General features: G+C 41.5%; 1 protein-coding gene across 4 annotated transcripts in view; it reads right to left on the bottom strand.

The window, feature by feature from the left end:
• LOC113142671 (sodium/potassium/calcium exchanger 3) overlaps positions 1-15982 on the bottom strand; it is a 27702-nt gene extending 11720 nt beyond the window's left edge. For 3 of the 4 annotated variants that reach the window (XR_003296974.2, XR_003296975.1, XM_026327790.1), the window contains exons 1-13: positions 15747-15982; positions 10345-10458; positions 3902-3978; positions 3648-3722; positions 3468-3552; positions 2761-2864; positions 2596-2670; positions 2484-2509; positions 1403-1456; positions 1156-1298; positions 852-1018; positions 540-777; positions 104-270 (exon numbers count right to left, since the gene is read on the bottom strand). Coding sequence is in view for 2 of the 4 variants with exons in the window: in XM_026327790.1 (XP_026183575.1) it covers positions 104-270; positions 540-777; positions 852-1018; positions 1156-1298; positions 1403-1456; positions 2484-2509; positions 2596-2670; positions 2761-2864; positions 3468-3552; positions 3648-3722; positions 3902-3978; positions 10345-10458; positions 15747-15849 (1428 nt within the window). In the remaining 2 variants the exon portion in view is untranslated. The remainder of the gene's footprint in view (positions 1-103; positions 271-539; positions 778-851; positions 1019-1155; positions 1299-1402; positions 1457-2483; positions 2510-2595; positions 2671-2760; positions 2865-3467; positions 3553-3647; positions 3723-3901; positions 3979-10344; positions 10459-15746) is intronic. The other variant, XM_026327791.1, reaches the window with a different exon arrangement.

Raw genomic sequence — 15982 nt, 5'->3', positions numbered from 1 at the left:
TATACTGTGGACCAACAGCAACCTCACATATCTGTGATTAATTTTTATTTTCATCACTTTATTAGCAGGAGCTCATTGTCCATCTGCACTGCTGCCTCCTTACCATCCACACCATGAGGTAGGAGAAGACAGCGATCCACAGGGTGGAGGCCACAAAGGTGACCATGAACCAGCGATGCCAGCGTGGCAGAATACAGTTAGGCACAGTGCAGTAGAGCAGGAGGCCCAGAGGCCACGTGATCACCCATTTTACACGTGCACAGCAGCCACCTACAAAGAGCAGGAAGTTAGACTCGTCAGAGGAAAACATGGTGGTTTTTACTTAAGTCAAAGTAAAGATGTTTATCAACAACATCAAAATATCTGGCACTGACATAATGTCAGAAATTATGTCAATGATTGGGGATTTAGATACCATTTACCAAAAAGAAGTCTGGTTTGAGGATGTCTAATAAGGTTTAACAAGAAATTTAACAGTACTGATCAAATCACTGCAAGGTTAATTTGACAATTTGCGGCTGTTTAAGGATCTTCCTGACCTGGTATGCGGATGGGACTGAAAATCCCATCGTCATCCTCTTCCTCCTCCTCTGGCTGGCAAACCTCGACCCCTGTCTTGTCTCCAGACTCTGTGTCTTCTATCCCAGGTTTCCCTCCTCCGTTCTCCAGACTGCAGGAGCCTGTCCTCTTCAGACTGTTGCTGGTTGAGCCCCTTCTTGACCCGGGACCAGCCTCACCATCCCGCTGCATCTTTGAAATCTGGATCAGCCTCTGTCTCTGTGAGAGAAGAGCAGGAAGTTTTGTTTGTGCAGTTTGCAGCCAGCTGTATGTCTGATTTGTGTCTCACACACCTCACTGATGAGCATGCGTCCTGCCATTGAGAGCCTGGTGCGGGGGGAGAAGTGAGGGGTGATCATGATACGCAGGCCAGCCTCAGAGAAAGAAAGTTTGTGGGGATTGAGGATGAGGAGTTCATCCACCATGATGGCTGGAGGAGACTCCTCAACATGGGCTTGGCCTGCAAAAAGTCGTGTTGGCAATCAAACACATGCCACATTTTTTTAGATCAGCTTAAGATTATGCTGAATATGCTGAGATTAAGATCATTTATGATCAAATTCCCACAGATCAGTTTGAGCAGTAAGGCCTCCTGACCTTTGTTGAGAAGCACCATGGAGGTGTTGCAAGCAGAGGCGTCCTCCCCCACCTTGTCCTCTCTGTGATCCTCTGATCCAAGGCAGCACAGCCCAATGTTCCTGAACTGATGCGTCACAAACGCCATGATTTGGGAGTTAAACCTGCAACCAAAGAGGTACTGTGTGTTTACATGCATGTATACAATAAACAGGCTGTCATCTGTCATGGTACAGGCCAGGAAAGGTGTGAATACTGATGAACTTACTTCATGATTATGATGTAGATTACATACATGGTCATGAGGAGCAAGGACTCCCACCTGCACAGCACAAAGATCACACATACATAGATAAGGTAACCTTGCTTTAACCCTGCTGTAAAACATGAGCTGATTTCTTAGTGTTAAACCTCTTAGTAAATTCTACATGTTACTTAGTGTTTCCTATATGAACTCTAACCTTTCTGGAAAAACCCAGGTGTGTTTGTGATGAACCCGTAAGCCTGAAAACCTTGGCACCGAACACCCACAACTGAACCAGGACAGAACCTACTGTAGATGAGCACTGCTGTACATGTGCAGACTCTTATCTCAGATATTCTGGGCGTGCAGTGATTTGGCAAAGTCAGCTAAAACACAAATCTGCCAAAGTGTGAGGTGTTGGGGTGAAATACTGCAGGACAGCCCTGGCTTGGCACACTGTGACTCAATAACAGTCTGCCATACATCACTGATGATCCCACTGCCACAACCAACATCAGGATCATGAATAAATCTAGTATTTCATTAAAACTACTGACACACACAAAGGCTATCAGGGTGTCGGAACAGAAAACTGAGAAGGGCCTCACAGCATTAAATGAGCCTGTTCAGAAGGAAACGCTACAGTACCTCGACCACAAAGATAAAACAAAAGTTTACAGCTGATTAGAAATTGAACTTCCCTTCCTGATTCTCCAACGAGCTGCGGCTGACTGGAAATGCATATTCAGATGTTGTGTTGTTTGTAGAGGGCAAGTCAGGAACCAAATTGATTTACACTGTTCCGCAATCAGTGATCGTCAAACTTGTTGACACCCTCATCATTATACAGCGATTTGGGGAAGAGATTGTAGCGTCAATCAGAGTCTGAGCGGACGGAGACAAATTTGTCGGGTCAAATACAGATACCTAGTGTAGGACTGCTTCTATCAGATCTGATTACATGATGAGCTCTGCTCGCTCTGTCAACAGTGAATGATATACAGAGGTGCAGTGTTGTCTCATGTTCAACAAAGAAATCAAGCAGCTGCTAGAACATTTATTTAAGACAGTATAGGACAGACATAATTTAAAACTGTGGACTCACCAGACAACCCTGGCATCGTAGATAACCTAGACAAGGAACAAAACACATGGAAGCACTGTGAAAGAGTAAAAGCTTAACAGAGAGATTACTGAGATGAAAAAGCACATCTCACCATGATGAGAGTCAGTACAGAGAGGATGTAATAAGTGGAATCTCTAAACAGGGACCACCATGTCAAAGCCACTGTCTGCAGAGAAAAGGTGTTAATGTTAGTGTTGGTTCACAGTGACGACTACATATAAGACGTTGGCAAAGGTTTCAGACGTTGTTCTTCTACCTGGCCTGCAAAGATTCCACTCAGGCCAATGATGACCAGGATGTTGAAGACAGCAGAGCCCACGATGGTGCCAACTCCAACGTCTCCTTTAGTGATGAACACACCTGAGATGCAGAGAAACAGGGGGGAGGAGAGGATGTCAGACGTGTCCATTCATTATCTGGATTTGCTTGGTTTCAGATTAAATAAAAATCCCCACAGTCTGTCGTAGTCTATTGTATCAGCTTTTCAGGATTGTTGTAAAGCCGCCTGGCACTCTTACACACACACACACATTTGTTTTCATCCCTTGTAGGGACTTTATGTTGATTTCCATTTATTTTGGAGATTTAAGTACACACATACCAATATTTTTTTCTGTCTTCATTTCCTACAAGTTTGATTTGTTTTTCTTCAGTGGCTTGAGCATTATGAAATCCGTATACAGAATATTTAGACAGAAAAACAAGTCGGAATTTTTCAATCATGTATCAACAGGAAGGGGGAATATTCTTGCACTTATAAAACATTTGAGCGTAATTGGGGCTGCAGAAGATCATTAAAATTAGATTCTGCTGACATCTCCTGGATGATTGTGGCACTGTAGAGACAAAGACAAGTTTGAATTTCTAGCATGTTTCTATGTGTAAATGTAGACAGTAGGTGAAAAGTCATTTTGACATTTTCTCAACAGCTGTTACTTGGTCTTGACTGGCTCAGCTACTGACCAATGAGAGAGGTGAAAAGCTCTGGAGCAGAGCTTCCTGCAGCCATAAACGTCGCTCCAGCCACATCCTCACTGAGCTGCAGGTTCTGAAAGATTAAAAACAATGGACCAGAATAAAATAATCTAACTCTATCACGTAATGACCTCTTACTTTAGGAAACTGACGTCTCTTATTCCTCACCTCAGATATTTTCTCTAGAGAGGGAACAAAGTAGTCGTCACAGACTATGGCCAGAGCGTAGAACATGTAGATGGCCTGGAAAATAAAGATGAGCACAAATAAGAGAATGAAGACAAAAATACTCCCTTTAAATTAATTTATTTTATAAGCTATGGTTTGGAACATATTTTGACTCCAGCTTATAATTATATCATTATGATATTCACGGGCGTACAGAAAGAGAAATCCATGTTGATACTGCGGGAAATACTTACACAGAGAGCATGCAGCGACACAGCTCCCTTCTTCCTCTGCTCCTTGGTAAAGATGTCCTCTGGAAACTCGTGGATGGCTGTGGGGTGGAGGCAGACATGGTGATCAGTGGACATCCAGCTAAACATTTCAAACTCTGTGAGCTTTTAAATGTCTGTTGCTGTGTTTTACAACCTGCAAGCAAAATGACTAAAAACAGCTAAATCAAATTTACTGAAACAATTGCGCAGTAAATAAAGAAATTAATCTACAAGTCTAAGACTAAAATCCCACAGTCTGAGATATTTGATGACAATAAATCCAGAGAATAAATTTTTGAATTCAAAGCATCATCTCTCATTATATCTAATCCCTGTAAAATGAACTCAAGGATATAAAACAGAAGATCATTTTTGCTCTCATGCTGTATGACACAGACATGATACAACCCACAACGCCCAGAAGACACTGTTTGTCTTGCACTGAAGAGTGAGACAGGAAGTGAGGTGGAAGTGAAAGTGGCAGCTGCTTCCTGTCATTCCTTGAGTGTAAACGAAAAAAAAAACTGTTAATGACAGCTTTGGCGTCCCTCTGTTCCCTAAGAGAGGCTCAGGAGTGTGGTACAGCTCCAATTTACCACTCCGGGCCAAGCTGGATGTATTTAAAGGACTGTGCAGCATGGAGCTATTTATAGCTTCGCTGCTGTGTGAGACAACAGTGGGTCCACAAGCACAATAAGCATGGTGAGACTGTCACAATGCACACTGCACCATGGCTGCAAGGCAACTGCACAGCAGACTGCATGGATTAAGCGAGGGTCCCTCCGAGTATGGAAGATAAGAGATTTGGTTTTTGGAGGCGGCCATATGGTCCTGGGGAGGGGACAGTAATTTGGCCATGTTCAGTTAGAAAATGTAAATGTTTGTGCAATACTGTTTACACATTTGTGACTACCAGAGAGCAGCGCTGCTTTCCTGCATGCTTATTGTGCCATAAACCGCTTCTTGTGCATCATTAACAAGGCCTAGAGTTGAAGTGAGTTTCTGAAGGTTGGCAGGGCTCTTTGTCTCTGGTCCACGCTCTCTTAGACCACTGATGAAAACCGCTATTTTCTGTGTGCCAGCTGTTATTGCAGGGCAGGGCTCATGTACTAAATCATCAAGGCTTAGCATGTGAACTTTCTGTTATCTTATTACACAAAAGAGGGATTCTGAGTGTGAAGCTGCATTGTATGTATCTTCTCAAGCAGCCTGTCAAGCTGATCAGCTGCTGGACATCTGTGCACTTTCTGTGCCTTTGTTCCCTTCACCTTCTTTTCTTTTTTTTTTTTTTTTACTCTCTCTGTCCTATCTAAGAGCCCTGGAAGCCTTCCAGTCTCCTTTCTGCCCCTAAACATAAACTCTCAGGTTAGGCTGTCGGTGGAAACACTGGGCTGCAACATGTAGCTCAGATGGACGCTTTGAGGAGTTGCTCTGGTGAAGGCAGTTGCTATGGCGACCCTCTCCCTGGGGGCACCTTTTTTTTTTTTTTGTTTTTGATGGGTGGCACTAGGGAGCCAAAGGCAAGTCAATTGCATGAACAGTGAGAAAGGGGGAGGTGAATATATGCTTCCCATGGTTAGAGTGTACAAGAAATAAAAAAAAACAAAAACGAGAGAGAGAAGTGACAGCAGCTCTGGACTGTAATGTCTAAAAATATTTATTTTTCCTTACAAACCCTCAGGAGAGGTCTGAGAGAGTGAGGGAGGGGGAAGAACAGCACAGAGATACACAGAGACAGAAACAGTGCACTGGTTTACTGAAAGCCGCTGGACAGGAATGTGCTTTGCCAGGACATTTATGCTGTGGTTTCACAACACAAGCCCACGAAGGGAAACACCACGATAAAGATGATGGCACATCTGCAGCTTCCCACATCAGGGATTTGAGCCAGATGTGCCATCAGCTCGATAAAGTTAGTAGTTTTGTAATAACAGATTGAGCGGTGAGTTTGAGGACGATGATTTGGGCTGCAGAGCTGATGTATGATTATCTGACAGTACAAATGCTTCTGGACTCAGACGTACTATCACTTCTCTCTGCTTGGTGTCTTTTTATTGCCAGAATAAAAAATTGCTCCCACAACTCCTTCACCTCTGATCTAGTTCGGTTTGCACAGCAGCTCACATATCTACACAGGCTGAAATACTGGGAAGTGGAAATCACTTCATGTATTTCCTCAACCTTCTCACATTTACCCCACTCAAAGCCAGAGTTTCTGTTAAAGCATAAAGGACATGATTTCCATGAAAATGTGAACTCAATCAATAATTATCTTTCATTCAGACAGTAGGTGAGTCAAAGAAGATCTAACCTTTTGGCTTTAATGTGAGTTATTAGTGCTGTGTTACGATCCTAAGTGTCATCTAGTCAGCTCTGAGGCTTCATTTCAGTGACAAACAGTGTCAGTGCAGATTGAGGAAGCCCTAAACCAAAGGATAACCATACAACAACAATACAACAGTTTTGGGAATTTAAATGTTTCTAGCATCTTTTAAATCATATTTTTAAAATCAGTTTTGGTGTCCTATTAAAAGATGGAGCCACAAGCTGAGGGAGTGTAATCGCATCAGAAAGATTAGCTAATAAAACCCAGTAGCAATTAATCTTGAAAAAGCAATAATGGTGAGCTAGATGTGATTAACAAACTAGAGTTTCACTGCAACAAGGTATTAACCAGTTGCCTGTTTATTTTGATACCTATAACAATGACAGGCAATATTTTAAGTTGAAAATGTACTTTACCAAAAGGGCAGTTTTGTACATTTATACATGGTTATGGTTGCTGGGTGTTGCACAGAACACAAAAGCCAGATTCTTTCTTATAAATGCATTTTATGTGGGTCCAGATCAATAAAGCCTATACAGAATATTGGTCAATCCCAATCAGAGCACATGAGAAGTGAAATCTCCAGCCAGAGCTGATGCGAGGAGCCGAGCTCTCTCTGAGCCGCTGTGCTGCAGGAGGCTTCAGTGCTGCCCGATGACAGGCAGCAGGCGGCACTGAATAACGTCAGCAAGCTGACAGTCTACAGGGCGTCCTGGAGTCAAGCTACGGTATCGACTGGCACATCGAGTAAAGTCTTATCATGTACTAACCAAACTGGTACACACACACACACACACACACACACACACACACACACACACACACACACACACAGACCAGGTGTGTGATATAAATTCAATTATGCACTTGCTCTTTGATGTGCTTTCCTTTGAGGCAGTTTGAATAAAAGGTTGATGAAATGGCAGCGGGGCTTCAAACTACACCAACCACCTCGCCCATCAATAAAAACACTAAAAATCATGTTACACTATTGTGGCAGAACAAAACAAAAACTGCTGGGGGTGTGTAGCTTTACATCACTGCCTGATCAGACAACACCAACCATCATCAGCGTGGTGGGTGAGGAAATAAAACGTAAAGTCAGAGGAAATTACAAAACATCCTCTCTTTAATGACAACAAAAAAATGACAACAACTATGCTACAACCATATCTGCCTCGAATTTCCCCAAACTTCACTCCACTACAAGTAAAAGTCACATTAATTTAAATTTTTTTATTTTTTTTGTGTGGCATCCATAATGTGACTGCTCTGATAAAAAGTCCAAGACCATTTAAAGACAATTTGCCTTAGATTATCTGCCAGCTTCTTTCTCAACGCTTTCCCCCATCAAAAAGATGAAAAAAAAAAAAATGAAAACACGGCTGTGGAAAAATACTATTCTCAGCTGACTGTCGCTTGCCAAAATAAACAACATAACAATCCTCAGCAACACACGCAGTATGAGCAATTTACTTCATTTACATTATTTGGATTCATTTGCCCCCACCTTCATCTCCTCATGGCCTATTTTTAGTTCTTAGCTTTGCACTTTTAGTGCTTGAAAGACAGAATTGTCTGGGCTTCAAAATTTAGCATTCAGTTGCTTAGCAACAGTGGTCTCCGAGGCTTGTCAGCTGAAGGCGGATCACGCCGTCTCCATCTTGTTAAGCAGTGGAGAGATAAAAAGAGAGAAGGAGAGTCTGGGGCTGGACGTTACTGTGCAATCCCCAAGATAATATCCCTGGAGGTCCAGGGCAGGCTTTTTAATCACACTCCAGATTATGCAATCACAGTCAGATGGGCTGCTGAGTAGCAACCTGAGTCTGGAGCTGCACTCACTACTGTGTCATGCTACCTGTCCAGCCTTTTGTTCGCCAGGTTGGACCCAGTGCATTACCACAGCGAAGCATCTACTCGCGGTACACTTGTGTCTGTGTAAGTGATAATGAGGGAGAGCTGTTTGCAATCAGGATCTCAATAAAAGTTAAGTGTGTTATAGCAAAACACAAATGGCTGCAGAGGGCAGATGGAGCACTGGTGGAGAGATACACGGAGTCTTGTTATTTTTGCTCTCCAATGTGGAAAAAAAAGGGACACTGGTAATATCTCAGACAGAGAGCGGGACAGTGGGTGCCAGGAAGGTGTGAGTTTACTGCAAGTGCCAGATCACTTATCCCTGATGAGTCCGTGTTCACACACCTTTCAAAAATAACCTCTCCAAAAATACAACCAAGAATTATTTGTAATAACGCTACAATATTAATAGTAATAACTAGAATGGTTATTTAAGTTAAAAATAGCTTAAAGGTTCAAGCAGAGAAGCCGGGGATGGATGCACATTATGTAAACCTTATACCAGTACATTAGGATGCACTGACATAATCTTCATCTTTACTGTGAAGTAAAGATACATTTGGGAAGTGTTGGGAAGGATTTAAGACTGGCTGATGTTTTGCTGCCTCATGCAAACATCCTTGTATGCAGGAGATGCCTGAACAACATGTTTCAGTCAATTATATAAAAAAACATTCCATTTTTGGTTGTATACACACACACACACACACACACACACACACACACACACACACACACACACACACACACACACACACACACACACACACACACACACACACACACACACACACACACACACACACACACACACACACACACACACACACACACACTTCCCTCAGCAGGCAGAGGATAATTTAGGTAGTATTTGGGAGTGTGGCCTGAACAGTCTATTTGCACAGTGTATTATTAGCATAAGATGATTTAAATACACTTCTGTAAGAATAACCCTCAAATTTTATATTGAGGCTTCAACAACAACCCTGCAATTTGCATACAATACAGCAGTATGAGTGGCAGCCTAATATTAGCGCAGTCAGAATAAATGCAAATGATCCGAAGACCCAGAATCATATTCTGTCAGAAAAGCTAAAGGTTTTCATTGTGTGGCTGTGTTAAGTTATCGACACTGTGCTATTCTCTGCACACAACAGTAAAGAGATTTCTCCTCAGATCTCAATTTTTTATAATAAAACTGTCAGCTGTGATGAATGAAGCTCATGTCAGCCAGCCAGCTAATCAGCCTGGGAACCAGAGACACAGAGCTCTGATTATGGCTGTCGATTGGCTGCACGTCTCAGTGAAAATTTCATCAAGAGCAGTTTGACTCTGTCCAAACTACTCAGGATGCACCCAGGACACAAAGTACCCTGGTTTCTGTTGCTTTTTTTTTTTTTTTTTTTAAAAAAAGACTACCTTAGAAAATCTAATCTGACTTTCACTCCACCAGTCTCCTCTTAGGTGCCTGTCTGTCTTTTCAAGCATTTCAGTGCACAAGCTTGACACTGAGCACACACTCCTGACAACACTGTGCTTTGTCCGCATGACCTTTCAGCTCACCTGCGGAGGAGAGGTGGAAATCTGTGGTACATCCTGCCTTCACTGTTCACCTGCACATGCCGCACACATACACATATAAACACAAGGCACTATACCACTCCTGACTCCTTACATCTTCTATATACTCACAATGCCACATGAGCCGCACACCGATAATATGACAATATACAATAAATTGCTAATCTGATTTTTAAAACAGAGAAAATCCTGTAATGTGCTGGTTTAACAGCGTGACCATGTAGTCTGTGCTGCTGTTGAACTGTTTCTGTTACTGAACCCTAGCCTCACTGATATAATCGAGATGAACAAAACATTAAGTGCACCTATTAAACCTGCAACTGAGACACGATGGCTGTAACATCTGGTTGTATTAGAGTGAATTAACATCATTGTTGTTATTTAAGTCATCCAATAAATAAATTTTTTAAAAAAACTTGGCATTTATATCTGGTTTTCACTGTTTCAAAAATTGCAAAACATCACAATCTATGTTGACATGTAATATTACAGATTATAAAATGATATTATAGTTTAGTACATTATAGGTTTATACGAGATGTCCATATCTACCACTCCTACACTGAATGATTAAAACAGTGTTGCAGACAGTCTAAGAAGGATTTCAGGTCTGACCTGGACCGACAGACGGTATTTATTCTGAGGAAGCACAGTGACTCACCTGCTCGGGGCTGATCCAGGCTCTGGTTGTCTGACTTCTCCTGCATCAGTCTGCGAGTCCATCGCAGCATCCCATCGTTCACGCCTGGCCAGAACCCTGAAGACTCAGCCTCTGCTACAAAACAGCAACAGAGAATAAAGTTAAGAGAATAAGAATCATTTTTGTTTCCTTACACAAGGATTATTTTTCTGTTTAAAACTGTGATTCATTGATTAGTGGATCAATGTCAACTATTGTAAGAATTATTTCAGTCATTATTCAAACAGAAGTGATGCCTTCAAATGGCTTGTTTTATTTTATGACCAACTGAGTCAAACCCAGACATTCACCTGAGAAAAAAAAAAAAACAAGAAGAAGTAGAAAATGTGACCATGTGTGGACAGACAGCTTTATTAGCATCTTTGACAAAGTCATCTCTGTGTGGGTTCCAGTATTTACAGCTGTACTAGGGTGACTGAGGAACTCCTCCACAGATAGATCTGTCTCATCGTCTCTCTCTTTCGGGGAATAAAAATACAGATACGTTCACCGCCACCCACAGAGATCTTTCCACCGAGGGTTGGGAAGATAGCGAGGCAGTTAATACGCTCTTCACTACACACTGTCCTTTTTGTTTACTATGCAGACTGGTTGTCTGTGTCTAATGCATTTCGTGATTGCCAGGCACTGTAGTGTCCCTTTGTACCTTACAGCTCAATGAGCTGATTTCACGAGGGTCGTGGCTGAGAGGAGACGTGAAGGCTTTCATGTTGAGGCATCAAGAGGAGCTCGACTTGTATGAAATTCAAATGGGTTTCTGCCACAGATGGCTCTGCACCGATTTCACACTTCTAACTGGGAGAAGTCTCCAACACCAAACACGCCTTGCCTCATTAGAAAACAGAGACAAACACAAAAAATGTGGTGCTTATTCTATTTTCGCCGATTTAGATTAAATCAACTCAGGACAGCATGTGGATAACACTGCCTTGTGCTGAAACCACTCATAGAAAACGAATCTAAACTTGCTGAATCGCACTACATATTTTTCTTTCTGCTTCAGATTCTAAACAACTCGCTGTTTATTTTCTTTCCTATTCTGTTTCACTGTAAATGAAATGAACAATTAGCTTCTAATTTTGGACTACTGGTTGGACAACAGAAAATCTACACATAGAGCTCTAGGAACTCAAGCAGTTTTACTACTTTCTTGCAATAAATGTATTCAACCTAAAATAAATAAAATATTCACCTTAAGTTTAAACAATCCTTGGTTGCATTCCTAGTAGTAAAAAGCCTCAGGAATAAATTGCAACATAAATTACTCACACAAAAGTAAAACACTGTTCAAGAGGGCAATTAATTTACACATAACCCTAGGCTTATCTGATAGTAATGACAAGAATTCATTTAAATATAAACACAGTACTTAAATAATACTTTGGAAAGTCGGCTACATGGAATAAATGTCTTCCAGCAGTTGTTTTCCTTCCAGGCCATTTTATCTTCCGGTAACTTCGAGGGTTCTGGCGTTGCTGACACTAAACAGTGTTTCGCTTCAAGGAAGAAACCACCCAGATCTTGGCGCCTCTCGAGATAACAACCTAAACAACAGCCACACTCACTACGTACATGGCATCTGCCCTGTCGAATAGCCCGTTTGCCATTTCCTTCACGTTCAGCTTCATAAAAGTGTAATGATCTTTATGTGAGGCAGGGCCGCCCACCTCCCTCGTAAAAAGAAAAGTTCCAAAAAGCTACTTCAAAGTGGGCATAAAAGGTCACGACCTCCTGTCCTTTCCATGCACTTCAATAACACCCCTACCCTGACCTTTGACCCTAAAGGTTGCTTATAATTTTACTGATCCACTGAGTGTTCTTCTACATCACACTGTCGACTAAAGGTCTGAAATTTAAATATAAAGAGGTTAAAGAACGATCAGTCATGAAAGCTGTAAAATGTGGTGTTTTCATGGAAATATCCTAATCCTGTTGCCACATTCCTCAACATAAATGAATGCGAAAGGTTAACTGTAAATACCATAATGTTAGGTGTTATTAATGCAAATCATAATTCATCTCACCTTTATACACAGTAGCAAGAACGATATAGACTGGTGGGAACCTCTAAGCTGATGCTGAGTTTCCCAGACAGCCAGATGCTTAGGGTGGGACATGTTCTCATGACATTTTAAGTCAAGAACTCCCAATAATTAATCTTAAAGTACTTCATACAGAAGATAGACTGCAGCATATCATTACACTGCTCCAAGGCCTTAAAGAAAAAAATGATTAAAAAACAATTAATTTTAATTTTAAACACAAAAGTCTAAAGCCACACACACGATCCTCTGTTCCCTTCTAAAAAGACAAACCACTATTGGCTCCTTCTGTAGAAGTAACAAGACATTTGATCCCATCAATCACATCAAGTGCACAGAGCAGCTTCCTCTGGTTTTATATCAAACAGGTTCACTGCCTCCACGTATTCAAGCGCAACAGTCTGAGATCCATTGTACTCCAGAAATCCAGTGCTCAGACTCAGACATTCACACTGAACATTTACTAAGTCATGTTGCAGTAAAAGTTCTGCCGCTTTAAGTGACTCCTGCTGCCATTTCTTAGCTTGAACGGCTCAACTGCAACAATTTTCCATTTTGGGAATTGTTATGTTTTATTTTCCCATATACAAACAATAACACCACAACATTCAGTGCCAGTCAAAAGAGATACATTTTTTTTTTTTCCTCTCCAAAGCCAAACTTTGTGCAAAACCTTGATGTGCTGGCAACGTTTTTCCACTTATTGAGATGGCATGATACGGTGCCATCTCCCCGGGTGGATCCCCCGCTGGAGGGCACCAAACTCGGAAATGCACAAATTTTACAATAGTGACTTTAAGGCATTTCTTATGTTAACAATGGGTCACATGACTTGATGTTTGTGAAAAGCCTTACTTCCAGGGATTAGCCCACAGAGGATTATTAGCAACTCTTCAGCTCCCCTTAGCTCTGACAGAGATTTTCAGTATAGCAGCTTGTTTACACTGTCCCTGCATGGCCAAAATATCTATCTTATGAAAAACTAGTGGTACAAACGTATGTATTCCCAATTTGCTGTTGTCTTGTCAGTGTTGTCCAGTAAAATGCCAAACCATATCTTCTCAATGTTCAGTCTGTAAACACTGTGCTGTTAGACATAATGGCACTGGACTCTCTCACACACACACACACGCAAGACCTTTACGTGTCGGCTGCTGGACTAACTGCTGCTGTTTTAAATCCATGGGACAGCCATCTTGGAGAGTCAGTATTGGTTAGTGATGTTTGCAGTGTTCAGTTAAGCACTGGAAGTCTGTGGTAAAAAAAATCATGGAAACAGCTGGTTCTCCAGCAAAATGAATTCAACAGATTTCTTCATTATCAGCTTTGCCTCATCGCTGATGGGAGGGAGTTTTCTCATATTTACTTTGCTTCAGAGGTCGTTTCTTCTCAGCGGCCCTCCTGCAAGGTTTTCGTAAAGAATGTGATTTTCAAGTGTGCTCGTCTAAAGTTTGGATTGTCACTTATTTTTCTAGTGTCTAAAACAATTTTATTTTTGCCAGAATCACACCAATACTGATACCAAGCACGGGATCAGCATAGCCATAAATGGTAACAACAAGCAGTGGTACTCACGGATGCTACAGTTTGTGTAATATTTTCCAAGTACTGTGAGAGTAACCTGCCTGTCATCACTACAAAGAGCACAGCACATGCTTTGCCCTGTGCTTTTATAAGGTTTAAGTTGAGCGGCCTTGGTCTAAGTATTATAACAATAATAACAAAAAAACATATATTCTGGTTCTAAATGTTAATGACACGGCTCATTTGCCAAGGGACACTTCAGCAAAGGGCGGCGTGCGACGCTACGATCAATCCTGAATATAAATCAAACACTCCTGACAGAACAAAAAGTTCAAATCTTTAGAAAGTGCACAGGATTACAAAGGAAATGCTGTCGGTGCTTAAGCAGCTGAAGGGTGTGTGTGACAGTGTGTGACCACATCAGCGAAGGTGACGAGAAGATAATAAGCTGGAGGGAAGGAAACTGGGCGGTGGGGGGTGTGTGTTGCCTTTAGGTACAGTACACTGGTGCTAGATGAGACTGGGACTAGTGTGTAATGTTATAGAGGTTGTTGATTTTGAAGCAAAGGGAGGGTACTAAAGGAGAGGTGGGGTTATACACATGGATTGTAATGAAACCCAATGATTTATATGAGATCCACTACACTACATGTCCTTTTATAGATGTACCATAGTCACTGTGTCAAAATGATTTTACCCTGGGGACTGATGAGGAATCAGTGGGGAAATCAGGATTATGTCAATCACATGTTGTGTATGTGACCGTGTCATATTGTATCATGAATGGAATGACAGTTACTGTAAACAATGCAGGATAAATGTAATTATTTATCTACATTTAACAAATTTTTAGTCAAATGGAAAAACGCAGTCTTAGCTACAGTGGCAGTCTGGGAAAAGGCAGAAAATAAAAAGGCACAGTCTATTTGGGGACAATGCAAATCCATCCACAAACATGCCCGGGCATATTCAGCGTTTCTTCTCAGATGAAGATTGAATATCCAGGCAAAAGCCTGGTGAATCTGCACTAACCTATAACTGAACTTATCCCCACTGATTGGATTTAGACATGACACAATTTGTCTGCTTTATGTAATCGACAAACGGACACGTTACTGCAGTATGAACAGGACAACACAATCTGAGATTTGCTGTCATGTTTTTGGGGTTTTAATATTTAAACTGTGCTTCAGCTGCTTAACGTGCTGACAGCAAAGCTTTTCTTAAAATAATGGCACACTGCTGGAGATAATTAGACTTAATTCATTTCAATTCTATCATTACATTTAATTGGAGAACGTGTGTATATATATATATATATATATATATGTGTGTATATATGAAGACAAGACACTAAATGTTCTTCTCTTCATACATACAATATGTAGTTTAACATGTTTTTTTAAAGAAAGACTCTTTGTAACACAGTGTACTGGTGAAGTATTTCTGTTGCTTTTTTTTTTTTTTTTTAACAATGTCCTTTTCCATAATTCTTCTTTCTTTTCTTGGCACCACACACTGATAATTAATGATCATGGCCTGGATATTCTTATTCTTCTTATCATGATTATTATTATTATTATTATTCTTATTAATAAAAATTATAGTTATTGGATCCAATCACCTGCATTTCTCCTTCTGCAGGGCAAACACACGTCAAATGTCTATAAATCCATGTCAATTCTAATAGTGATTCGTGCACATGATGTGCAAGTGTGTCCAGTTTGGGACGTTCATTTTCCTGTGGATGTACGCAGGCAGGTAGGCGCAGCATGGATGTCTATACTAAGGTCTCACCTGGAGCCTGGATGACCTGTGTGAGCCAAATGACGGCGACCAGTCCGACTCCACAGCAGCAGAACCGCTGGAAGGGCCGCCGGTGCCTCGCCGCTGCCTTCATGCCTCAGCCGGCCGCATATCCACCAAAAACATCTGTTGCTCTCTCCCTCACACTTGTTTCACACTTTACTGGCGAACAGCTCCGAGCGGACCAGCTCCAGCAGAAGCAAAACAGCAGCGAGCGACTTCACCAA

Source organism: Mastacembelus armatus, chromosome 14, assembly GCF_900324485.2.
Source record: "Mastacembelus armatus chromosome 14, fMasArm1.2, whole genome shotgun sequence".
In the NCBI taxonomy this organism is placed as follows: Eukaryota; Metazoa; Chordata; class Actinopteri; order Synbranchiformes; family Mastacembelidae; genus Mastacembelus; species Mastacembelus armatus.
The sequence above is the reverse complement of the archived record's forward strand: the minus strand, read 5'-3'. Positions and strand labels throughout refer to the sequence as shown.